This window comes from Coturnix japonica, chromosome 2, assembly GCF_054131305.1.
Source record: "Coturnix japonica strain WE chromosome 2, WE-NBRP24, whole genome shotgun sequence".
Lineage (NCBI taxonomy): Eukaryota > Metazoa > Chordata > Aves > Galliformes > Phasianidae > Coturnix > Coturnix japonica.
In genome coordinates this window covers 45,464,668-45,492,016 of record NC_140664.1, presented here as the reverse complement: position 1 = coordinate 45,492,016, position 27,349 = coordinate 45,464,668, and the positions used below count along the sequence as shown (strand labels likewise).

Genomic DNA, 27,349 nt, shown 5'->3' with positions numbered 1-27,349 from the left:
TTTCAGATTTCCTGTTAATTTGTTTTTAATTATGATGTTGTTAGCAGCCTTTAACACCTATGTGTCCATGGAGCTCTTGAGGACTGTTTTATTAGGGTCCTGGGCAAAGCTGTGGATCATCTGACCCATGAAGAACTGGACCTAAAGGTGAAAACTGCCTTTGCAGGAGCTTATTTAACAAGCTCTTTGGCAGATAGACAAAGTCTTTCTGCAGACCTCCTGACAGAAGACAAGCTCAAACTATCCATGGCATGGAATAAAAAGAGAAAAGATTTATTTTGTGCTTGTGTGGACTAGAAATGTCAGGCACAATTCCTCTCACTAGCTGACTGCCAGCTGTGACTCTCATATTCCATGGAAGTGGAGGAAGTTTTATGTCTTTTCTTAAAAATAGGAGTAATATCTTGACGTTCCAGAAAATGCATGAATGATGGGCTGGTCAACTCTCACGTCTGTTGCAGCTTCCCTGTTTGTACACAAGCCAAAAAGCTGGCCTGTTTGGCTATGACTGTACAAGCAAACTACACAGAGGCAGGGCATGCTTCCATGCGTGTCACCATGTGCTGTCTTGTCCCATGCCCACAGGGGCTCTCCCCAGCAGAGCCAGGGACCAGTGGGTATGTAGGCTTTCCATAGGTTCATATCCACTCCTTTCCAGAGAAAGAAAAGTTCAAAGCATAGATATGAGCTATAGCCCACCACCATCAAAATGGTGGTGGATTTTGATGCAGAACATCAAAACCCTGTCCTACTTTATTGAGTAGCCTGTACTTTCGTATGCTATGTGCATTCTAATGCTAAGTCACAGCTTGAACCAGTGATTGAGCACCCAGGGGGAAGGCATGGCCAACCCAGGGGAGCTCAGGTAGCATGCATCGCAGACCTCATTTAAGGGTTGGCTGTGGAGATGAGGGCGCCTTATCCTGGCATTACCTAAGCTGAGTGAGTAAGTAGTTTCTTTGTTTCTGTGCTCACAGCTGTTGCATTTGAGCAAGTTCTTACTTTCTGCAGCCTAGGACCTTGCTGCTCTGCTGTCATTGCTCTGCTTTCCATTGCATTGCATTCTCCAAAATGAATGAAGGTTATTCTTGTATAATTATTGCCGTATCATCTCTGCTGCAGGTTTCTTCTTTCATACAGCTTTTGATAGGCATTGTGCTGTTTCATTTCTTGTGATGCATCTAAAATGTAGTACTTTGAAAGTAGGAGGCCTGAATTCTTCTTGCCTAAATCTCTTCTGACCTAAGAAAGAGGTGTTTGGGGCCCTGTGTAATGATGTAAGTGATCGTCACAGTCTACTAGGTTGGTCTTCATTTAAAATGTTTTGATGTTTTCCTGTATTTGTTGCTGCCTTGAGGGTTACAATTCCTCCAAGCCTTCTGTCAGCATCTGGAGTGCATTCAGTTCATTTGCCTTTGGTGTGAAACCTTCTTCACTATGAAGCATGCAGTACCCAAGGGCTATATACTGTTTTGGGATGAGAAACTTTTGATATCTCTTCTAAAGATGCTACTGAAGTTTGCAGGGTTTTCTTAAAAGTCTGTGGGTGTGGAGAGTGTCCAAAAATAAGCATGACTCTACTGTCTGCTGGCAGGACTCCCAGTCCCTCCAGCAGAGACTGTTTAAGTATTTTACATTCGCAGGTCACTGTAGTTACCTACTACTCTCGCATTTGAAAATCTATGTTCTGCTCTTCATACAAAAGGCAGAGACAATTCTGTGGCTTCCAGACAAGCATTTCCATGGGAGTTTAAGTATAATACTTATAATTAGAAACTATATTTAAATTAGCCTATTAATTCAGCATTATCTATTAAGAGTCTTACAGATTCTCCATGTTCATTCTATATGCCTATATGCTGATTTTGTTAGACTGTTTTCTAAATAAGTAATTATCTCCAGACATTGTTGATGTCATTGTGTTTGCATCCTTGCTCAGTAGTGTTCTGCATGCCACAGTAAAGACCAGGGGACCAAAAGTTATTTGTTTCAAAGTTCATGGCTGCTGTGCTTATGTCCCTCTTTTTTATTCTAGTCACTTAAGTGTGTTTGAAAATGTTGTTTCATAAGGTCTTAAGGGGGAAAACTATATGGAAGTTCTAAAATTATTTTAGAACTAAAATCATACACAAAGATCCTTCTTTTTTTTTTTTCTTTTTTTTTTTCCCCATTACTGATCTTGTTTTTAAAATAAATGTGTTCTTCAATTGAAAGCAAAAGTACTTTTTATCTTAGTCCTCAAGAAATCTGGCAAATCTGCTCTGTAAATCGATGTGACCCTGTGTGAAAGGGTTTAGGTAGTTCCACCTGAGTCCATTAGAATAATGAATGCACAAAAGAACTTAGGAAATAATTCAATCAAAGCTACTGGGGAGCCTTAATCCCAGATCCATGACTCTTACACAATTTTTTCTGATATAAGAAGAAACTCTACATTTACCTTCATATGTCTGATAGATGATAAAACAGAATCTAATTAAAACTCCCTAAAACACATATCAGTGTCTCAGTTTGAGATTTATCAGAGACTATCAAATGAAAGGGCAGGCATCTCTCTAGACATTTGAAGACTCAATACTGACAATTAATAGCTTGACTTTTAAATTTCTGAGCTCTAACTTAAGGAAATGTATTGAATGCTTAGCTTCAAAGGGCTTGAATGAACAAATAAAACTTCTAAAGTAATCAGTAAAGCCATGCATCTAGGTATTATTAGTATGACAGTGATATTTAAAATCCTGTGAAATAATACGGGTCACTGTATGGTCAGACAGAGACTGGTGAGACTTGAGTCAAGTTGCGTTTAAAAGGAGCTACAGGCATCACAGAGGGCATAGCCTGGAGACAGAAGGTACAGACCAATAGGTGAAAAACAGCAAACGAAGGGAAACTCGCATTAAAAATGACCTTAAAAGTAATAAAACAGAGCAAATCAAAGGGCAAATATGATCTTCAGTTTCAAGTACAGGCAAGAGGCAGGGGGGGATAACAGAGAGAAGAAAGGTCCACCCATAAGGGCATCTATTATTTTACAGCTTCTAATGAGCAACTTTCCAATAGAAAGAATCAAATATGAGTCTGTTCTGCGTCTGAACATTACAAAAGATTGTGTTCCAAGAACACAAGGTTTCAACATTTATTGGACTGTGGGAGCACAGAGTAGTGTAGTTAATGATTCCACCTGAGGTGAAAGGATGGCATGTTTAACAGTTGTGGAGGTAAAAGCATGGTGAGCACCAGTGCTGTGATGTGTGGCCGAGTCAGCTAACAACAGGGTGAGCTTTTTAGAGAAGGTGGAAAATGTGTGATTTGAAAGGAACGTGAATGACAACACAAGAATTTAGGAATGAAGTTAAACCAGAATTTTGGTCAGGAGCAGGGGAAAGAATGGGAGTATTTTATTTTGAATCTTATCTTTCTTGTTCCAGGATTATCACAAGTAATATTTTGAAACTACAATGCCAGACTGTACATTTATCTTGAAAACTTACTACTGTAGAGCTCTACAAACCGATGAAAGGTATTCTATGATATAGTTGCCTGTGATATGTGGAGACCAGACCAGGTGACCCATATTGTTTCCTGTCTTGAAATGGTCTTAAATCTGACCCCTTCTCCTGCTGCCTTCAGCTTCTCCACATGTGCAAAATCCAGGAGCTTTGTTTCACAGGCCACTGCGTTCACATTATCTTTGGTGATGATCTACACGTTTTCTGCATCTCTGCATTTCAGTTTAAGTTTATTGAATTTGAACAAATGTAGGCAATCAGAGGAAAATGCAATTATAACAGAGTTGCACTCAGTTGTTTTCCAAGTGATAAGAAATCTTCTCTGTAGCCAGGGATGAGTTGCAGGCATAGCATGGGGTGGTGAGATCAGAGTAATGTGCTGGCAATGCTAGCAGAGAGTTACAGAACATTTCCCTTTCTTATCCACTCTAGAAATGTTGCATTTTTCACAAGATGATTCAGTTTTGCCAAGGCTAATGATCTTTGCTAACCTATTTTATGAGCCCACACTGAATCTTCAGTACATTACAACTGTCTTAAGTCAGCACAGCAGAAAAAAAAATGAATATACATGTACAATCTTTGCTACTTATAGTTAATCAGCAGTCTGGAAACCACTGGTGTTCTGTGGGTTTACACAGAGCCTGTGTAAACCTGTTCAGGAATACAGATTTTGGTAGCTTTGCTTTAGGAGACACTTGTGTAATGAATCAGTCTGAAATTTCATAGTCTTCTGTTTTTTCTGTCCCTTAAATGATGGTGTCATAATGCTGGAGTAATATTTGGTAACATATGGTAAAAAAGTAAGAATGATATTATGCTACTGATAAGGCAGAGTGAACATTTGCCTGCTGCCACATGCTATTGAACTTCTCTGACTGCACACTCTGGAGCATGCTGTGTGTAATATAAGCAGAAAAGGCCTAAGTGCTCTTCCTTGGATGGGAACTCTGATATGGAAATACCAAACATCATCTGCTACCTGGCATAAATACTAATCTAAAAATAAAACAACTCCCCTCACCCCCCTACCTCTCCCCCAACCCTCACTGTTTATTGTAAAGGAAGCATAAATCGTCCCTGGAAAGACTGGAGCAGAACGTCTGCTGAATTTATGATTAATAAGCATGTCAAGTTTTATAAGAGTATCCTTATGTAGACGCTGCTAATGGCCTTAACATTGCTTCCAGAATCAAAATTGAATGGTTGAGCAGACTTAGCCTCAGGAAGGCTTGTGGTGATAAGGGAATCATCAGAGTAAATAGGTGTACACATTTTTCAACCTGTCAGGGGAAAAAATCACAGATGATGATAAGTCAAGGATATGCCCTCTCATATACGACTTGTATTAATATTTGTGCTGAACAAGGCTGCCTCCCAAACAAGAGGGAAGAGGTGAATGTGAGAAACAGAAGGCTGTGTGATTATCTTGTAAATTATACCCACTAAAGAACAATAATTACTCTGAATCAGCATTTATATGAGGGAAAGATCTTTGTGCTTCACAAAGCTGTGAAGCCTGTAAGTAGTGCAGGAAGGAAGAAGCACGCAGATAGGAGCTGCAAAAAGAGTGGGGCAAAATTGTTGCATAGAGCAAAACATAGACTTGCATGGTTTTTTTTTTAGGATGATTTCACTAAGCAGTGTTAGGTTCTAGAAGACACCTCAGGCTATAGGGTCTGAGCTAGGCTGTGGCTTTTGGGGATGAAGAACCTGTCAGACAGAGCACGGCCCTGACAGACCTGTCAGTCTGGTTAGTTTGCCTTTCTCTGTGGCATCTCCTGCTACTTTGTTGCAGAGGACAGGACTGGAAGGGCTGTGCACCAGGTAGGTCTCGTTCAGAAAGGAGTAAAATTGTCCTCTCTGTTTCTAACTCACAAAATGATGTATACAAGTATAAGTGTGGATAAGATAGAAAGTGCTGGATGTGTCACTGTTGTCTTTTAATACTGATAATCACTGATGTTTTCCTTGATCACTCTTCTGGGAAGGACAATAATCTGCTTGTTTGAGATGTTATTTCTGTCAGCCCCAACTCTCCCCAATAAATCTCATAATGTGAATTTTAGCTATTACTGTAATGCTTACATGCTTTATTAGTTTTCAAATAAGTGCTTTGAATAAAAAATGCTGGAAAGGTAAAAGTCATAAATCAAGGGGAATTCTCCATTAGAAACAGCATACAGTCATAACATACATCCTTACAGAAATGGTTATCTGTATAACTTATTAAACTATCCAGACAGCCACAGACACGGGAAGACAGACTGTCGTTTGGATTGTCTGTATGCAGCATAGAACATCTGCTGCAGAATTGGGAACTAATTTTGCAAGGGATTTAGTTGCTACATTGTAAACACAGATCTGCACCACTGATTTGTGAGTATCAGCTGCAATAGTCTAGCAGCCTATTCTGTTTTCACACCCAGGCAAACATTTTCTCCTACTTTGCTCTTAGGGAAGCCTCACAGATTCCCACTGTTTTTAACACAGAGTGGTGCCAGCAGCATCACAGTGGCTACAGAGAGAAGGTGGTTTTGTCCTGAATAGCTTCTGGAAGACTGTTGTGTTATTCATTGCTAACAAGTCTATATTTCTTCTACTTTATGCACAGCTTGAAGGAAGCTTTAAATTTTACTATTACAGCTTAAAAAGTTGCAAAAATTGAATCAGGTCAGATGCTGCTCATACCTGTGGGAAGTGCTTCTTGAGTGCCTGTGGTCATAAGCAACAGACACATAAGTTTTGGCAGCACTGTGCTTATGAAGGCAGAGCTCAGGCTCATACTCCATGATGGTTTGAAGGCAACAAGTGACCCATCTGGCTTCTGCAGTGCCTCCAGCATGTGTGCTCATGGGTGAGTGCTGTCTCAGATGTGAAGCATACATGCGATACAGTGATATAGACAAAACAATGTTTTAAAAAACAGTTCTAAATGTTACTGTAACATCCAGCTGTATCTCTTTATAGCTGACTGTGACTTTCATATGTTGTATAGATCAGCTACACTGTGCTGAGCTGTATAGCAGTATAATAATCCTACAGGATTATTACAAATATTATTATGTTCTAGAAATAAGACTTTTTTGTGTACCCCAAGAAAGACTTCCATCACATGATATGTCTTCTTATGCCTCTGTCTACTGATTAATAGAAAACTAAACCTGAGCAGCTAATTCCCTCTTCTTTAAACATTCTGCTGACATCTTAATGGGAAATAACTGTATAATAACTGTACAGAACATTCATTCCATTGTTGTGGCAGTGAAGGCAAACATGTGCACACATTTCTGCCCAAGTTATTGTACGCAGAGCTGATGTTATTGAACACATGTGATCCAACTTAGTAACTGAAAGCCCATTATTTCCCTACAGAAGATAGGAAAAAGAATAACAATATAAATATTTAAGCTATTAATTCAAGGACTTTTGAGAAACATACAAGTGACACTGGGTCATAAGAGCTAGGCTTTGTCACTGTGGCTGTGTGTGAGATTGCTCTGCTCCGAACCGCCACGCATCCTAAGAGAACACAGGAGATATTGAAAGAAATAATCAGTTGTATAAGCAAAGGCTTTAAAACATATATAGACCCAGACAGCTGGTGTGTGTATCCTACACCTGTAACACAGTGGTGATCATGGTTAAGTTTTAAATGGGGTTCACTTGTAAGAGGAGAATTCAGTTGGTACGTGATTCCCTCCAGCCTGTATGCTCAACCCTCATCAAGTCACTGGCCCTTTACTACTTCTGCCCTGTTGAATCTCATCCACAAAGGGGAAATTTGGGGAAAGGCTCTTCCACAAGGCATAGCCAATTCCCATGGGCAAAAAGTGACCATTATGGTAGAGTCAGGTGTTTTAATATATGTATTAGAGAAAAAAGGAGATGTTTAAACAGACACTATCTTCCTTTTTATCAGAGACAATTCCTAGCAATTATTTGCCTCTAGCAAAAGATTTGTTCTCAAGCAAAATTCTTCCAGTTTTGTTGCTTTACTGCAGCAAGTGCTTCAAATCTGGCATGAGCCAATTCCAAATCCTGTGACTTTTTTTTCCTGTGATAAAATTCAAACCGACCTTAACAAGCAGCTTCCTTCAGGAAGGGGTATGGAATTTGCACATTTGCCAGTATTGCATAACATCACAGAAAGCAAATAGAAGTAAAACCCATATTTTGGCAAAATAATTAAACTCATGAATGTAGATGCCATAGATGCCTGCTTGTTAAATACTATTCAGCTAGTTCAGGATGAGCCAAATATCAGACTTTCTGAGAGAGTTTTGAGATGCACTGTGAAAATCATTTTTTTATTTTCAGAGAGATGAAGTAGATGTGGTATCTAAGAGAAATGAAAAGAAAAATACTTCTCTTAAATGTAAAGAAACATTATAAACAGAAGTACCCTCTGTACTCACGTTAATTTTCAGTCATGTTGCATAATATCTGCATAGCTCTCTTCTACTCAGAAATGCCTGAACAAAATGCGGAGTGAGCCTGAAACTGAAAATCTTCAGGAGCTGTATGCACAATGAAGACATTCATGCAGTCAATAAGTGAAAAACTTACTCATAAAGCTTATGGTTTCAGGCTGCTCAGAGAAGTGGTGGATGCCCCATCCCTGGAGACACTCAAAATCAGGCTGGATGGGGCTCTGAGCAACCCGATCTGCTGTAGGTGTCCCTGTTCATTGCAGGGCAGTTGGACCGGTTAGCCTTTAAAGGTCCCAACTCAAATGACTTAGTAATCCTGTGATTCTATGCTTTATGAAATAAGCAAGTGCTAAACCATTCAGGAGCAGGAAGACTGTGCTACAGACTGTCTGTCTCTCATTTTTTTTTTATTTTATTTATTTTTTTTTTCCATGAGAGTGAACGTGTTGTCTTCCTGAAGCATCCCAAGCTGGCCATCCTGCCATCAGGCACTGCCTGCATGTTGCTCCCTCCACTCTGCTGCAGCCTGCAGCAGGCTCTGGGCACAGCTCAGCCTGATCTTTGTGACCTGCATGGTGACAGGTGTGAAAAGTGCAAAAAGGTCACAGTAAAGAGAGGCTGATGGCTTCACATTGCAAACACCGCTTCACCGATTTCTTCAGCGGTTAGAGAGGATGCGGTGAGAAAGAAGTTAAACATTCCAACCTGCAGGTCTGCACTGCCATCCAGTGGATGTTTTAAATCGCTGCAAAACTAAATGCAGAAAGCTTGAGTTTACTGAACCAAGAAACTTCCTTATTCGAATTATCTGCAGTTTTTATGGCTGCTATTTTTCATAATCAAGGCACTTGCAGGAGGGAAGTTAACTTTTTACACACATAGATAGTGATAGGAAAAGAGGGGGAACAACTTTTAACCAAAAGGGGAGATTTAGGCTAGATGTTGGGGGGAAAATATTCACAGAGAAGATGTTAGGTGCTGGCACAGCTGCCCATAGAAGCTGTGGTGCCCCATCCCTAGAGGTGCACAAGGCCATGTTGGTTGGGGCCCTGGGCAGCTGAGCTGGGGGGTGGCAGCCCTGCCCACGGCATGGGGTGGGACTAGGTGGGCTGTGAGGTCCCTTCAAACCCAAACCATTCTGTGATTCCATGATTCATATTTATTAGAAGTATTTAATATGATCTGAGTATCCAGAGAACAAAAACATTGTTTGTTAAGTATTGAGAAGGTAGTTAAATAACAAATAAAAAAATCCTGTAAGCTCACAATACAGTAAAGCACAGCGTTATCACAAATAACAATGCCTGAAAATTGAAATAGTGTTAGTATTTCTTATCCTACATGCTGGTGATCTAGTTTTTTATTTATTATTTTATTTTTATTTCACTTTTTCTTATTCCACTTCATTTTATGCTACAGTCCTGTTTGTGGTTTCATTACCATGCTAATTAATTGAATTACATATCTGCTGTTTGTGTCATGTTGCAGAGTTTATGGAGTACTTTGGAAATGTTGTAATGTAAAATATTCACCCAAAGTCACTGTGTAAACTCTGTGTTGTCTTGTTTATGTTATAATTGGCTCTCTTTCAATCTCCAATACATCAGCTTCCAGTTTTATTCATTTCCTATTGTTCTCCTAAAAATCCTACTGCGAGAAGAGCTATTTCTCCTGTCCCCTACTAGCAAGAACAAGAGAGTCTCAAAGCAAAAGCCAAATGTTTGCCAGGTTATTTTGGGTGTGTAATACCTTTATTTATTTATTTATTTGTTATTTATTTATTTATTTATTTATTTATTAAGTGACTTTTACAAATTACACAAACTAGAAGAAGGAGAATGTGATAGTTTCACAGTATCTCAATTTTGGTCATAGACATTATGGTTGGACTGATGTGACCCTGACCAGAAAGGTGCCTGCTCCTGGGAGTTCCTGCGGCAGAGTCATCTCAGGCTGCACCGAAATACAAGGAGAAGGAGGAGGGAGTTTTTGTGGATGGGGAAGAATTTTAATTGCTGCTTGAAGAGCAGCACCTCTGTCTGCTTCCTGGAGACAACCAGAAATGTGCAGGAAGGTATTCAGGGATGGTAAATACACCACTGAAATGTCTCTGCAGATAAGGACTGACTACAACTCGGTAATGTTTTCATTTGTTCAAACTGGCATTTCTTGATTGAAGTCAAAGAGGAGCAAGTGAGCTCACCTCCTAAGCTCTCCCCTCATCAAACTGATTGGCTCTGTGTCTCTTTCTCCAAAACAAACCTCTAATTAGCAACTGTGTTTACACAGAAACACTACCTTAGTAAATACAGCCTGACAATCCACCCATCATGTGGATAATATTTATGTAGAAACAGTTGTTTTTTCCTGCTGAGCAATTTCAGATATAAACGTTTCTAGTGTCTCATGAATTTTTAATTATAATTGTTTTTAAAGTGAGGCTGATACTTTGCTAGATATTAAAATAAGTTAGACTGCTTCTGCCCAGATGAGTGCTTGTTTACACAGCACAAAGAGACTGAAAATGCTACTGTGAGATGCGGTAGCATCTAACACAGAATTTGCACTATGTATGACTTCATAAGTATAAAGGAAAGTAGAAAGTAAGTTCTAGTATGTGTAATTTAACTTGACACTAATTAAAATAAGACAGCTCCATGTGCTTTTCCCCTTTTCTTGTTATTCTTTATGTGTTTATGAGTTAATGGGGCATCTGAATTCCCATATTTTCCAGGTCAGGCAATACTTTCCACACAGTGCAAAGCATGATTGCATTAATTTGATATATGTATACTTATCTCAACCTCTTACAGTTCAAACAGCGCAGAGATAAGGTTGAAGATAAACTGTAAGCCCTAACTCTGCTTCCTTTCTTCTGAGAGTATCCCTAAATGGCATTAGAAAGGTGAAGCACAGTGAATTCCAGACCATGTTGTCTTTGTTTGTTTGAATCCCCTAGGAAAGTTCATTTGAAATGCAGATACGAATACCAATCAGGCAGTAGGAAGACACCTCCACCTGCTTTCATAGAGAGGAAAGCTGAGCGCTGGCTGTGACAGGGTGCTCACTGAAGCTTACAGTAGGATGCTGCTATAATTTCTCAAACTGGGATCCTGACATTGTTTACTGCATTGTTGTTTTTCCAGTGATTTGAGTCTGAGGCAGGTATAACTTCTTGAGAAATCAATGCAATAAATTATTCACTTTGCTAGGAATGGCATTCCAGATACGTGTAAAGCATTTACTTGCAATAACAAGAATGGCAGTTAAGATTAAATAATGGCATTATGTGCGTATTTCTGCCCATGTTAACAAAGCTATATTGGCTCTTGAATAAGATTCTATAACAAATTTCTATAACAGAAGCTTAAAGCTGACATTAAATTCATGTTTAAGGGTATAAATAAATGGCAACATTTTAAAAGCTACAAAAGACAACCACAGATGTAGATTGTTCCATAATTTGTTAAGGGGTCACATATTTAAATTCTCGCCTTTCATTTTCTACTTTATAGAAGTTTTATTTCTTGAATTATCTCTAGATATGCTAAGATCATACCAAGATGACTTCTTTTAACATCGATTTTGCATAGGCAGGCATATGTCTGGGTGGCTGTTAAAAGCTCAACCACTGGAACAGTGTGACATCCTACAGAACTTTTCCCAGCTGCATACCCCATTGCACTTGAGAAGAAATCCAGACTCACCAAAGAATGATCAGAGGCTGTGATTAACTGATTAATTCCTGTTTAATATATTCTGCAAAATAATAAGGAAATTAAAAAAAAAAAAAAGTGACAAATTTTAATCTTCATTCATAAAAGATTTTTTGTTGAGCTAAACTAACTTATAAATTCTCTATCAGAATTATCTTAGATGTTAGGAACACAAATTAAATGCCATTCAAATTGCTCATCTCTGGGAGGTCTGTGTTACATTCTCTCTCCTTTTTAATATAAAGTTGAAAGTGGTGGGTTTGGATCATGCAAGTTTCCTAAGTCTTTCCTACACATGCAGGATCAAGTTGAAGATGACCAGTAAGAGTTAATTTTTTTTCCTGCTCTTAAGCTTGTTCTTCATGTTGTAGATGTCTGTCATAAACTTACCCGGGGCTGTTCCTTTGCCTGCATGGGTTACTGGACCCTTCAAGCTCTTGCAAGTAGTTTAATCAAAATGCAAGGGAAAGTACCATACCCAGACTAGAAACAGCATTATTGCTGTTGCTGATTACCAATGGTGATGGTTTTGCATTTTATATAACTTGTGTTCAATTTTCCCTATACAAGGAATGTTTTACATGAATTTTGGGTGACCTTGTATGGAGCCACTAGTTGGACTGGATGATTCTTATGGGTCTCTTCCAGCTTGGGATAGTCTATGATTCTATGATAACGTCTTTCAGAGCCAATACTTCAGTCCATTCCAGTAGGACAACAGCAGAAACCAATCAACAGGAAAACAACTCCAAGTATTTTGCAAGGCAGAACTTCAGCACAGTTGATCCCACAAGGTCTCCTGCCCAGGTCGGAGCCATCCTATCTGCCTGTGCCTTGTCCACTTCTCCATGTCAGCTCTGTGCAGCCTCCTGCAGCAGCTGTTTCCCAGCTTCCATCAAAACAGCAGCTTGTCTTTAATCCTTGTGGAAGCCTTTGTCATCTCAGAGCCAAATTATTACAATGCAGATTTCAAGTAACAACTTGAAATCGCTTTCAGAAGTAGAAAGGGCAAAATATTTTGCTGCTGAAGCAGAACTCTTGGCCAGCTACAGAGGGACAACAGCAGGGTACTGGGACCTGCCTGGGCCAGCTGTCCTGGAGTCACACTCCCACATGTCACTCTGCAGAGGTGGCTTTCTGTGCTACAAGGAAACTGTGGGCAGGGTGTGCTGTGAGGGGCCTTTTGCTTTGAATTTAGTCTGCACTTTGGTCTGTCACAGCTGAGATTTATTAACCTCTGGACATGCTTTTCTGACGGAGGGAGGAAAGCACTTGAAGGGTTCTGGGGAAAAAATAAGTTATCTAAACCAGCTTTTAGTGGTGAGTGAATATTTATTAGAGGTAGACAGGCAGTTTACTGAACTGTGTTTCCCTCTGATGACAAGTGATAATTATTTTCAGAGAGCTGTTTCAGAGCACTTGGGTGGTGCTTCTGAGCTAATGAGACAGAAACACAACAGATTACAAGCGTGTGTGTGAAGAAGCCCAACAAAATCTAGCAGCTAAAAACCAGAAAGACCCTTTGTTGTTCAGTACAGCTGTTAAAAAAAACCTAACTCAGCCATTTGATGTAGTTTTTTGTTAGGATTATCACCTGGTTAGATTGATGTACCTTATTTGCCACGCTATTCAAAATTCCCTGCTGTACTTTGAGCAAATATTGTACCAAATATTCTTCAAAGGTCAGGAACTGGTGCAAGCAGCCCAGGGAGGTGGTACAGTCACTGTCCCTGGAAATGTTCAAGAAATGTGTAGATGGGGTAGTGAAGGATATGAGTTAGTGGGTGTGGTGGTGAGCCAATAGTTGTACTGGATGATCTTGGTCATCTTTTCCAAGCTTAATGATTCTATTCTATGGTTGTTTGCAGTGGAGAAGAAGGATCAATGGGAGTAGGGTGGGGAGCAAATGTGGGATGATGGCATGTGTACATTATCAAAGCATTGCTTTGGCTGAGGAACAGTACAGCACTGCTGCTGGATCTGCGTGCCCTGCTGCCCTCAGGGTCAGGAGGTGACTTCGGGTTCCCAAGGGGCCTGGAGGGAACCTGCCCCAGCACAATAGCCTGGCCTTAACACAGAAACAGCAACCCAGACAAAGGCTGAAAAAACATATTTGGTGTTCACTGGGCATTTGCTTTGGTGCAGGACAGCAGAGATTCCATTCAGACTTTGTGTGTTTGGTCTTTCTTCAGCCTGAATTCTCCCAAAACTCTCTTTTTGCCAAAGGCCATATTTTTTTTCAGTAGGCTGTTATCCACAGATGGCTAAATTAACACACTCACTTTGGGCTGCCTAATCTTAAATATTAGTGTTTTCTGTTCCTTCACAACTGAAACACTGAGTGCTTAAGGCAAATCTAACTCATAAAAGTTACGGGGAGAGAAAACAAGATTTTAAGAGGTTCTCTGTGATCACATCTCTGACCATTATCTGGGTATTTAGAAATAACTTATTTTATTATGTTCTTGTGTATGACAAACTTCTTTCTGATTTATTTTGGAGTTAATTTTTGTTAGTAAAACAGGTGACAGTGAGGTACTCAGAAATTTTCCTTCCTAACATGAGTGCAGTTTTTGTCTTTCTTTGAATAAAGTTGGAGCAGTAATAATTGCTTTAAAATACAAAAGCCTCTTGGCCCTTTTAATTTGCACTATTTATGTTACTGTACTGTTTGTATTACTATTTATGTTGGGCATATATGACATAGCAGGGCTCAGAGTGTCAGCTAACACATGGTCTTTGGGGACTGAATAAATATGTTTGGAAGTGATGTAATTCTACAGACTACTTGCGGTGTATAATTTTCTGTTACAATTTGTATATAGAGGTTTAGTTGAACTTTAACAAATGAAACTGCTGGTACAGTCCAAGGCTGGATCAAAGTATTATAGAATCTTGAAGGTTGCAAATGACCACTAAAATCATCTAGCTCAACCATCAGCTCATCTCCACCATGCCCTCAGTTCCACATCCACGTAGCTCTTGACCACCTCCAGGGACAGTGACTGCACCACCTCCCTGGGAAGCTGATGCCACTGCCTCACACTTCGAGAGAGAAGAAGTTTTTCCTAATATCTAACCTCAGCCTCCCTTGGCACAACTCGAGGCCATTCCCTCTTGTCCTATAGCTGTTACCTGGGAGAAGAGGCCGATCACCATCACACTGCAACCTCCCTCAATAGGGAGCAATAATGTCTCCCCTGAGCCTCTTCTCCAGTCTGAACAATCCCAGCTCTCTCAGCTGCTCTGCATAAGACTTCTGCTCCTGACTACTCATTGCTTTGTTGCCCTTCACTGGACACACTCCAGGGCCTCCATGTCTTTCTTGCAGAATATTCTGATGAGGATAAACACACATAGAAAAGAACTGGCATTTACTCATTGGATGCATGAAAGGAAGTACACTTCAGTGTGTTGGAATTTGACAGAATGGTTAAACTGATTATGAAGCTGCAAGCTGGTGGGATTTTATGCTGCACAGATGCTCCTCTTTCTCTTCCCTTTGTACTTGGTTCCCAACTGGTACTTGCAGTTCCTCACAGAGGGTTTCTTAACCTGACCTCAACAATTTTAGGAAAAAAAAAAGACAATTGGCTCTTGAAATTTGTTGACTTTTCTTTCCACAGATGTTTTGCTTTCCTCCTTCTTGCCTGTCCTGAAATTTAAGAAGTTCCTGGAGCAAGCAGAGGACAGATCTAGTGGAAGGGACAGATGTGGAGTGTTATTTATTTGTAGGCTTGGGGGCCTTTGATACCGTTTTATGGCAGAACATTTTCATTTTTATCTCCTTGACCTGTGGATTTTTCCTGTTTATGTGTTTTGAGTATAAACATTGTCATGCATTCTCAAGTATAACTTATAACTCTTGAGTTACACAATAAGAAATAGCTTTATTTTATGTTAAACATATATATTACTACTATTTTCCTGAGTTTATTTACCCATATCAATACGGGTAAATAAACATAAATACGGATATCCATTAACAGCTCCTCACCATGGGAGGAAAACACTTGCAGCCTAAGTCTGTCCATAAAACCCATAGGGATTATTTTACAATGTAGATTGCAGAGCAATCTAATATTTTCCTAAAAAGTTACCAGCATATGTTCTCAGTGATGCTTTGCATTTGAGGCATAGTGTCTTTTGGTTAGAATGAAACAGGCTGATCAGAGAAGCTGTGGTGCCCCATCCCTGGAGGCGCTCAAGGCCAGGTTGGATGGGGCCCTGGGCAGCTGAGCTGCTGGGGGGCAGCCCTGCCCATAGCATGGGGTGGGTCTGGGTGGGCTTTGAGGTTCTTTTCAACCCAAGCCGGACTGTGATTCTAAAATTTCTCCAAATAAACTAACTCATTTTGAGCACTCAGTTCTTTTCCTGAAAAATGTTGTTGCTTGCTGCAGTGTATATAGGATAGTCCTTATGGGGTGCTTTACGGATGAGCTGTGTGATAGTCCTTAAAACAAAGAAAGCAGGAACAGCTCTGTCTTGAACTTCGTCAACCTGTTTCCGTGCAGGTTCCAGAGGCAGCTGATCACTAAAGCTGCAAAGCCTTTCCGCAGGACAAAAGCAGGCAGCCCCTTTGGAGAGATAAACCTTTAGTTGACAAACATGGCTGCACTGCTGTGTGTGCGCGGGGTGGAACGCATCGGCACGATATAACGTCGCACAGGAGTGGGGGGACACACTCGCAAGTAAAGCCTCAAGCCGAATTTTTCAAGCCCTTGGCGATGTCAGCCACATGGGAACACTGCGCAGTACTTTGGCTTAGCAGTGCCTCCCCCGCGCTGCACAGACGCTTTTCCCTCATTACTTCACACTCTTCCCACCTCCCACCCCCATCCCCATCCCCATCCCGCAGAGCACCACCTCATTCATTGCGACTCTCCCGGACTTTTTAGGCTCTCAGCGACCACAGCTGGGAAAGCTACGGGGAGGGGGCACCTCGGTGGGGCTCTGTGGGTGTGCGTGGGTGAGGGAGCGGGGCGGGGCGGGGCGGCCGGGGGGAGCCTATAAGACGGGCGCGCTAGGCAGGGAGAACAGTGGCGAGTCTCTCCCGGCGGCGGCAGCGATGGTGATGGGCAGCGGCGGGCGGTGGCTGCTGCTGGTTCTTCTGGCGGGGGTTTCACTATTTGGGGCGCCGGGACACGGCCAGCCCCGAGGTGAGGACGCGAGCATGCGGGGCGGGGGGTGCGGCTGAGTTTGTTCGCACCCCAGCCCGGTGCTGGGAGAGTTTCTGGGGTGCCCGCGGCATGCTCCTGTCCCTCCTCTTGGCCATCCTCTCGTCGGCTCTTCCTCCTTCGCTCTTTTCCCTCTTTCCCGGTGCCTTTTCTTCTCCATCGGCTGCTGTGGGAGGGGGCCCTCTCCTTTTATGGGGGCCGTGAACAGGCTCGGAGCCGGGGCAGGCAGGGGACATGGCCGGTGCTCGCTCCCTGGGGCCGCCCCGTAGCGGCAGAGCCCCCGGGGGCCGCAGTACTGGGTGCCCCCATCCCAGGGAAAGACAGAGTCGAGGGATGCCGCGCTCTGAGCTAATGCGAACCAGATCGAGGAATGAGAAGGGTTCCAAATCTCGGGAGGGGAAGCGTGTGGATGTAATGGAGACAAGTTGCAAAAGTTTTCTTTATTCGCACGTGGTTCTGCCCGGTGCGCTGCTCTCGGTGAGCTCCGTGCGAGCAGCTCGGCTGTGCGCATCCTCTTTGTTCGCAGAGCGGCGAGCGGGGTTTGTGCTGCGGGACTGAGGCTGGGAAGCAGCCCCGGCTCCGGGTGCGGGCTGAGAGGTGCGGCACTGACTCGCACCGCGTGTATTCCTCTGGTTGGGCTCCGGAGGCTGATCTACCACTGATCCGCTCCAGGCTTTAGTCCCCGGTCGCGGTTGTTTTCGGTATAACAAAATCCAATTTGGGAGGCATGTGCTGTGCAGATGCGTCGCTTGATATTGTTTAAGGTAAAGCGTGGCTTTCAAGATGGATGTAATGCAGATCAGCATCTGGCCGCTTGTGCTTTGCCATAAAATCAAGTGTGGCTGTTAATATGTGCGTACAAAACGTCATCCTCAAAGTCAGGATGGCAAAATCGAACTCAGGTGAATTGCTAAGTCCATAAATGCCGGCTTGTAGATAAAGAAACCATGCCTTGCTTGTGAGAACTCAATCTTGGAAACAAATGAAAAGATGAAGTGGCACAAAACTTACATTTCACAGTTTTTTTTCCACATGGTACCATCTTCTCTTCCTCAAATAATCTTACTTCTTGGTTCACATGGTTCATGGTATGCTAGGACATAGCTAACATTTAGTATTATTATTAAGAATTGTCCTAAGAGCTGATCAAAGAGTCCGCAACTATTCTTTTTTTTCCCCTAACATAAACTTGCAATGATCCTACTGCTGTAATCTGCTGTGGCTTTTCTAGAGAGTTTAGTGCTGCTATTTCAGCTGCTATGTGTAGCAGCTCACATGGTTGGTCATCTTGATAAAACACATATTTTAATATTGCTGTTTGAAGATTGCAGTGTGTTTGGTTGTGCCTAAGCTGCCCCTCCTGGGGCTATTTAAATTAATTACCCGATATTTTTCTACATGAAAGATTGGGTCAGGAGATCATTCCTTCTATTAGATTAAGTTGAGAGATGTTTTTCTTTTTTTCTCAGCATGAGAACACAGATTCACAGAGGAAGTAGTGGGCATCAAACCCCCCAGTGGAAAACTGCCTTTCCAAAACCAGAATTCCAGATAACTGAACCTAAAACAATGCAAGGAATGCGATGCAGATTAGAATAGCCATGTCGCTTGTGCAGAAAGTAAACAACTAGGGCTCAAACTTGCAAGCATCACAATGATGTTAAAAAAAGAAAAAGGCTGCTGTGGGAATTGAAGGATTTCTTGGACATTGGGCTAACATAGAATTTGGGGTGAAATGCACCTTGGCATGTTTGTGGAGAGAACCTTGGTAGAGCTCTTTCAGCATTTCCTATTTTTCTGTCTGTGCTTTTGTCCTGTCAGCAGATGAAGAAAATAGAGCATACAATAGTTTGGGGTCTTTCAGTGAGTGCTGAAGTCCAGGCAAAGAAAGAACAGCTTAGAATAGTAAAGTTAGTGCAGCGCACAGCTTTAAAGGTTAATGATTGGTTCTTTCAGCGTAAAGATTGATATCTACATACCTATAAAATTTAGTTGGTATTTTAATTGCAGGTATGTGGTTGAGGTATCCCCATCCTGTTGAAAAGTTGGGTCTGATTTTTCAATAAAGTTTTTGTATCCTGTAACTGTTATTCTTGGTGAAGCACGTATCACTGGTGTTTCAATCCAGATGAGAACTGGTTTGCTGCCTCAGAAGCAAACAACCGTTTCAGAGGCTTATGTAGCATCTTTGCTCCACTGGAATGTGTTCTTTGTTGTACTGAGAGTAACAGTGCTGTATGTCTGGGAAGGAGAAGGGGAATCCAGTTAATGACTGCACAATATTGCTTGCAACTGCTATATTTAGTTCTACTACTGTCAGGTGGTTTTCTAGTAATTTAAAAAAAAAAAATAAAATAAAAAAATGGTTAATTACCATTTGAATTTCAAGCCTACTGTACTTTAAGAGTCTGGCTCAATAAGTATGCTTAGACTATGACTAATGCACAAATAACAACTCTATGGTCAGCAACTGCATTTTTTTTCCTGAAAGGTAAAGTGATAAAGGTTTGCTTATAAATCAGATTGTTAGAGCACTTGCACAGGAAGTGGGAGATTTGGGCTAATCTCCTTAGCTTGAGATGGTCTGAACCCACATCTCCAGTTTCTGAATAGAATGCCTTATTGCCAGATTGCTGTGACAGGCAATGGGGGGAGAGGCACTTATGAAATCTCCCTAAAGCTCTGAGATCCAGCTACTGTGTAGTCAAGAATGCAAGTTCAAAGGGTAGAGAAGAAGAATGGGTAAGAGAAAAAGCTGTTGCTGGATTTGTGTAGGTTCAGGGGTAATAAAACTGTGCCAAAGAGTGAGGGGATGCTCTGTTCTTACAATCAGTTTCTGCCTGATTCCCTGCTGTCAGTGTTTGATGCATTTTCTGTAATGAGAAAGCTTCCATACCCTAGAAAGATTTTCATTTCTTAAATATTTTCCTTTAACATCTCTGCTATGCTTCCAGTGATATGAATATTTCTTGCTGACGAGAGAACACCAAAAGAAAACTGAAGTCCCTTGCAACTTGTGGAAAGCCTGGAGACTATGCTGTTTGCAATTTACAAAAGGCAGGAGACTGAGCTGGAAATATGGAAGTAGTATTGAGACAATCACTTAATGTTGTAGTATGCGGAGAATTTCCCATTTTTTGGCAAAATTGAGCAGACTAATAAATGTAAAGTTTGGGTTTACATTTTCTCCCTGGTCTGGAAACAGTTACAGCGCATCTATACACCTTGTGCCTTCACATGGGTTAAGTAGCAGGGCACAAGATACTTATTAACTGTCCATACTCAGCCCATTAGGCTATGTGATAACCTTCCTTTCCCCAGGCACAAAGGAACAGGGTGGGGCAACCTCAGTAGAAAATTAGTCCCTCCAAGAGGTGTTTCATGATAGCCATCTGCCCATGGGATAGGGATAACGCCCATCGTTAAAAGCTGTGGGAGAAGCTCTCCAGCATTGCTGCCTAAGTGGTTGTGGAACCTTGCTTGGGTCGCAGAGAAGAATGGTTTGAGATTGGAGAAGACATTATGGGGAAGGACCCCATAGATGAAGGGCCAAAGACAAAGAAAGAGGAAGGACAAAGGTTGAAAAAGGGGGACTGGAGTGGGAGAAATCAAGGTGATATGAGAAAACAAGCATAGTGTGAAACAAACAAACAAAAAAACAATAACAACAAAAAGAAGAGATCAGTTGGCTGTAAACACGTAGTCAGTCAGTATGCTTGTCTTTCCATGCTGTGTGTCTCATCAGTATAGCCTGTATTGTCTTCTTACTAAACTGCTTTCCTGGGGGATGGGATCTGTATGCTTTGAATTTGAAGGCCCTAACCAATGGATAGGGGACCATGTGTCACAGTACCTAGTGTGTCTTGTGTGCTTGGCTGGAGAGACTGGAGTATATACATTTTGTGTGGGTCTGTATGTCAGTGCGTGATCAGACCAGCTAGCTTGTAGGATGAGAGACTTGGGAGCCAAGTTTCAAAACAGCCATAGTTTTGGGATGGATACTGTAGAGATCAGAATGTCAGTGAGTTGGATGCCAGAGGAACCAGGAGATCCAGTGGGGACAGTGTGGGGTGTAGATGTTGACTAAGACACTAACTACATGAGTGTAACTTTTGGTGAGCCAAATAGAGATGAGAACTCGGCCTACTACTGGGTAGGCTGGGAGTCTAAGCCAGTTGCTGAAGGGGTCCCTAATGAGTGTGTGTGTGTGTGTGTGTGTGTGTGTTTGAAAGTGGAGCTGCAGACCTGAGGGGCTCTAAATGCCAGCAAAGTGGGAGACCTGAGATCCAAGGGCTAGTTACTAGACAGATTAAGTGTCTTGCTACTGAAGAAATTCACATTGCATTTATGTATGTATTTGAATTTTAATTTTCCACTTACAGGTTTCATTCTGATCAGCTGGAGCACTTAACAGGATAAATCTGTTAGTGTTGCTTGTGTCTGTCATTCTTTTTTGATCTGAGTGATTGACAATTTGTATATGCATATGTGTTGTATCTCTGAGTATATATGTTTGTGTATATTCATTGGGAATATATATTCAACTTTACTATGGACTGGACTTGGGAGAGTGGAACTGCAGCAATCTCCTTTCTACTGCCCAGCAGGTTTCAGCACACAGTAATTGTGTAGTAGGAGCTCTAGGTCTGGAACTGTGGCTTCTTCATTTTCTCTGATAAATGTGAGCTGTTGAAGCCCTAGTGTAGTAGACTTAGTTCTATATGGTATCTACTCAAAATTAAATATTAGATTACGTCGCCTCCTGATCCGGTGACAAATCAAGGCTGCCTAGTGACTGCACTGTGCCTCTGTGCATGGGGAACAGATGGGACTCACACATGGTGCGTAATGCCGAAAGTACAAGGTTAATGCCTCACAACAAACCCTATATAGTGGTACAGGTGACCGCCCCTGGCAGACACTTGTGACCTCCCTGACTCCACCCCAGGTGCACACAGGTACCACCTACCCAATATGCAACAGATTACCCATCTAGCAAGTCTCCTTAAACAGAAGCCACATTGCATGTATCCAGATATGTTGCTTTTGCAGGTACCATTGTGCTAAAGTAATACAGTTCACTAAATTCCTAAGAGGATACATATATATTTAGAAGACCATCAAAAAGAAATGGGGCTTGATAATAATCAAAGAATTTGTGATGTAAAGATTAGTGCAAAAGATAACAAATCACGACTAGGTGCAGACTCTGATGGTTGAAATCTACATTTATGATGGGACAGCAAAGGAATGAAGCAGAGGAAAATTTGTTTCTCTTTCTGGTGATCTGCAAAGAACATCTTAGACATTTTGTGGAGAAAATGTTTATCTCTGTATTGGTCAAAGGGTCCTAGATTTTGATTTTTTTTTCCCTCACTACTTCTGATAGAAAGTTAGTGCCAAAAAGCTAGAGTATTTCTTCTTTCCTCAGAATGCAGAGGTATGTGACAGAAAAATCTCATGAAAGCATGCTAAATAGATGAAGATTAAGGTAAAAACATTTGTCTGTCATAAATATTTCTCCCTGTTCCCTGAGGGCTTAGAAAATGCATCTCTGGAAATTCAGAACTATCACTATGTGGATCGGTTGTTGGTATTTATGGCACTCTCACACAAGGCTCTTCTTCTGATGGAGTTTGCCTTTTTCTATGCCTGTAATTTTTTTCTAAAGGTATAGACACCTGCTGTCCTCGAGGCATCTCTTTCTGACCATACAGAGAAATAAGGTGTTCAAGCTTTACAAGATGATATTGGTTAGGTCAACTTGCAGGAATCATAATTTCTTAGTTGGCATGAATATTAGGTGCACATCAATCAAACCTCCCATTATATATATTTATTTGTATTTGAGTAATGTCTCAGAGCCTGATCCCAGCACCCAGAGGCACTTTATGATGGGTATAGCACTCAGGCTTTGAGCTGTAATGTGAACGCTTCATCTGGTGGAGCTTTAAGTCAGAACAAAAAAAGGTTAGGTATGTCTGTGCTTTTTTTCTTTTTAGTAGCTGAAGTACCTCTCTGAAAATTAGGGTTGCTTTGACACAAGTTCACAGGGCAACTGGATGGGTGGTGCATGGCAATGAGTCTTATCCTCTGCTGGGCCAGATCTTTTCTCCCTGTGAGCAGCTCAACTTTGCAGGCTATGGAAAACACTGGCTGTCCTGGGGGAATGGCCTCAGCTGGTTTATCTCTCTTTTCTGTGGTTTCTCTCTTTTCTTTGTGCTTTTCCTACCAGTTATCCCCATGAAGATCCTGCATTTGTTTCGTGTAGGCAAAGTAGATTTGAGCTTTCAGCAAAGCTTATAAAAACTTGTTAGCTTTTGATTTTTTATTTTTATTTTTATTTTTTTTAAATTTAACTATCAATTAATACAGTAATGAATCCATCAGAGTTATTCCCTGCTCAGTTCTTCCATCTCAGGGTTGAAAGTTCTTTTTCTAGCCTCAGATAATTTATTTCCCTGAGCTCATTTATTGTGCTGTGAGATCCAGTCCCCCTCTGGATTCCCGCATGAGTATAAATGTTAAAAGCTGTTTAAGAACGGGTCTTCCTGAAGTAGAAACTTAATTTTCCCCCTGCCTCTTCTTGCATTTCTGCTGTTCTGTTTTTCTCCAAAATGACCCTGAAGACAGGCCTATGTCCTATGCCTCCTTTATCGTATTTGTTTGTATAAGCTTTTGTTTGCTGAATGGCTGCAAAGGTGGTTCAGAACCCATACAAGTTATTTGAAAGAACTTCTCTAGCCTTTATTTAATTGTTAGATGTTGTAGATCTGATTAAGTGTTGCTAAATCATGTTGCTCCTGTGCTGCTCCTCCCCTGCCTCCTCTCCAGGCAGTCATTGCCCAGAGTGCAGGAGGGTGCAATCAGTCCTTGCTGGCCTCTCACAGTTATTCTGGATCCAACCAGAAGTATCTAGACAAAAAGCACTTTTTTTTGATGAATGTCCAGCTGCAGCATAATGCTTATGCCTGGAAGGTCAGTCAATCAAATTACACCATCCCTGTTTAAGAGTTGCTGTACTGAAGGGAGAAACTGTTCCTGAAGTCACTTCACTACTAATAATATGGCTAAAAAGCCCACTAGGTTTTTCTTTTTCTTTTTTCTTATGTTCCCTTACAAGCTTTCCTCATTCAAATGCATGAGTGACTAATGCCTGCTTTGTTATCCTCTGTCCCACACCATTCATATATTTTACTTGGTTTTCTAGTGCTCCCCTTTGTTCATATCTTGCATTTTGCAAGAGGGGAGACAAAAAAGGGTTGTAACTGTCTGCTAATGCCTCCGATGATTAGGTTGTTTCTACTTTATTGGCTGAGAGTGGCTAGATAGCAGAAGTTTACAGTGAAGGCTCTTTGATTTGTCAGGGTCTGTGGAAACTTTGGTTTAAATTGGGATTGTGAAATACATGCTGTTGAAATTTCTAGGATTCCATCCATCTACTTCATCCTGTTGAGTTGCTAAAGTGCATGCTAAATGACTTCTACCAGAAAATACCCTTTAAGATGTGACGGAGTTCAATTTTTTGATGGGAATAGGAGGGATCGGTTTAACCCCCTGACTTCGAGAGAATTAGCTGTGAATTTGCGTTTATCTCCAGACAATTGTTCATTTATTCCTTGAGTAGTTGCTAACTAATGTAATCATTCAGTAAGACACTGAAATATACTCTTTAATTTGCACAAGTTGCTCAATTTGCATTTATGGGGGAAATAAAATTTACAGTATAAAAAGAATCTTGATAAGTGGAAAGCAATTCTACCATGCATCTATAAGTCTGTGACTTATGAATAAACCTGCACATTTGCTAAGGCTTATTTTTGGATATTAATTGCTAATCTTGCTAAATGTTGATAGAATTTCAGAAAGTACATACATTTCTTCTGTTCATGCAGAACTGAGTTCTTTCTGAAATGAGCATGAAAAAGGAAAAATGAATTTTATGCAAGGCTGGCAAGTATCAAGTCCTATGACAATTTGTCTTTAAGCAGGTTTACAGCATGTCTGCTGATACCCACCAAAAGTTCATCACACTAAAGTCATGCAGAAAATACAAACAGCTGAGTCAAATGGATAAACACTCTACTTAAAAGTGATTTCCTCTTCTAATTCATAATAATGATGGGGATGCATCTAATGGAAGAAATGTCTGCAACTTCAAGCTGAGTGGCATGATGACCATCTTCACATAGTGTATCAGTAGAATCACAAATCATTAAGGTTGGAAAGACCACTAAGCTCATCCATTCTAACCATCAGCCCACCACCACTATGCCCACTCACCATATTCCTCAGTGCCCCATCTCCATTTTTCTTGAACACCTCCAGGGATAGTGACTATGCCACCTCCCTGGACAGCCTGTTCCAATGCCTCACCACTCTTTCTGACAAGATCTTTCCTAGTATCTAATCTGAACCTCTAATGGTGCAACTTGAGGCCATTAACTCCCATCCTATTGCTGTTACCTGTAAGAGGTGGCCCACTTCAGGCAATTGTAGGGAGCACTTGGAAGACCTTAGTAGGTCTCCTCTTCTCCAGACTGAACATTCCCAGTTTCCTCAGCTGCTCTCTTTAAGACTTGAGCTCCAGATCCCTCACCAGTTTTCTTGTCCTTCTCTGGACATGTTCCAGGGCTTCAATGTTCTTCTTATAGTGAGGAGCCAAAACTGAACACAGAATTCAAGATGCAGCCTCACTGGTGCCAAATAGAGGGGATGTGATCACCTTCTCTGCTCCTGCTGACAGCAGTATTTCTGATGCAAGCCAGGATGCCGTTGGCCTTCTTAGCCACCTGAGCTTGTGGTCAGCTGGATTTCAGCTAACACTCCCCCAGATCCTGTTCCTTTGTTCAGCTTTCCAACTGTTCTGCCCCAAGCAGTAAGTGCAAACAGTGTCTGCTGGGGAATAACTGAATTTGGCATGTCTTGGCATAGATCACAGGTTGCCACAGTGATGTGTCAGTGATATGCACATACTCACTCAGAAACTTTTTATTGCAGCTTCTTTTTGAAAGGATCTGCTATTGCTGTGCTACCACTTCCACAGTTAAGAGTGGAAGCTGAGAAATACAGGTTTTATCCTATCTGGCAGGCTGAAACTCGTGGTGTGCTAATAGGAAAAGGGGACAAAAAGGGACTACTTGGTGGTGTAGTGTCAGGGAAAAGGCTGAGATGTTTGCCTCAAAGTATAAAAACCCTTCTACTTACAATGTACTACCAACCAATGCTACCTGCCCTTTCTTTATAAGCTGAGCAGCATTTCTAATTTCCTTTGTTCTTGAAAACAATGAGAAACAAGTACTTCACACTCTGCACCTCTGCACCCAAATAATTGTTTCATTTCCCATAGTAAATCAACAAAAATGTTTGGGGTGTTTCAGGATGGAATGCAAAATGTGCAAGTGTCTCACTGTAGGGTTGCTGAATTGTAAATTAAAGGATACAGTTCTCAGGTCTTCAGGCTGTTGGAATTTTCTTTAAAAAATATATATTCTTGTTTCAGCTCAGTGTTTGCAGTGCACCAATGTTTGGTTGCTGCTGAAGGATGGGAGCACAACTGGGGCCAGGCCAGGAGGCTGAATTGGAAAAGCTACCACCATGATGGTGCGAGGCAGAGCCAGGACAGGTGCCTGAATAAGGCTGGGGGTGAGGGATGTTTCTGCAGTGTCATATAACAGCCCACAGAAGGACATAAAGCTGGGTTCCACTTCAGCAGAAATTTGGGCTGAAGTACATCCAACATTCTTGTTTTCAAGCCAAAGGCAAAATACTTCCAGGACACTTGATTAAAATTCCATGTGGATGGCTGGGTTATTGAGCATCAATGGTAACACAGAAAGGAACTTTTTGTAGTTATATTGTTGTTTTTCTTTTTTGTAATTTTGTGTCCTTGAAATTATGCTTTCAAGAGCTTACCCTGTGTGATACAGATGGCTTTGATTTTCATGAAGATATTTGCTTTAAAATAGGGAGGGTTTGGAAGTGTAAGGGTTTAAAACACTGAAAATGTGCCATAGCTGTTTTTAATTTTGAAGTATGGAGATGCAAGAGGTATCCCATGTGTTTATCCCAACCTCTGAGTAAAGACTAGTAAGTACACAAATGAAGGCAATTCAGTTTTACTTTTGTTTTCAGAGTAAAATGCCTACGCAAAAAGTTAGTAGGGTGTATTTTTTTTCTTTTTTCAAAAAGCAGAACACCACCTCTATTGTGTATTCTATTGTGTATTAAGCAGTTATAACTAGGGGAAAGAAACAAAGAAACAAACAAAAAGGGTACAGAAGTTATTTCCCAGTTGATCATTTAAATTGGAGAGGACCATTCCATTATCTCTGCTGACAAGATTTTTAAGTCTTGCATGTCTTAGGTGCTGCACTAGTTGCAAACTGTCCCCATTCAATCAAGCTGAAAGAAAGGCTTCCCTTCCACCCAGGATGACTTGGCAGCGATACAGGGCTGTGTGTACTCCTATAATGGCTTCGTGCCTGCTTAAAAGAAAATATTTTACTTATGTG

At 41.3% G+C, this 27,349-nt stretch overlaps 1 protein-coding gene across 2 annotated transcripts in view; it reads left to right on the top strand.

The window, feature by feature from the left end:
* Nucleotides 1-16,666: 16,666 nt before the first annotated feature.
* Nucleotides 16,667-27,349, top strand: part of LAMA1 (laminin subunit alpha 1) — a 97,287-nt gene continuing 86,604 nt past the window's right edge. For both annotated transcript variants that reach the window (XR_001553442.3, XM_015855286.3), the window contains exon 1: nt 16,667-16,817. Coding sequence is in view for 1 of the 2 variants with exons in the window: in XM_015855286.3 (XP_015710772.2) it covers nt 16,727-16,817 (91 nt within the window). In the remaining variant the exon portion in view is untranslated. The remainder of the gene's footprint in view (nt 16,818-27,349) is intronic.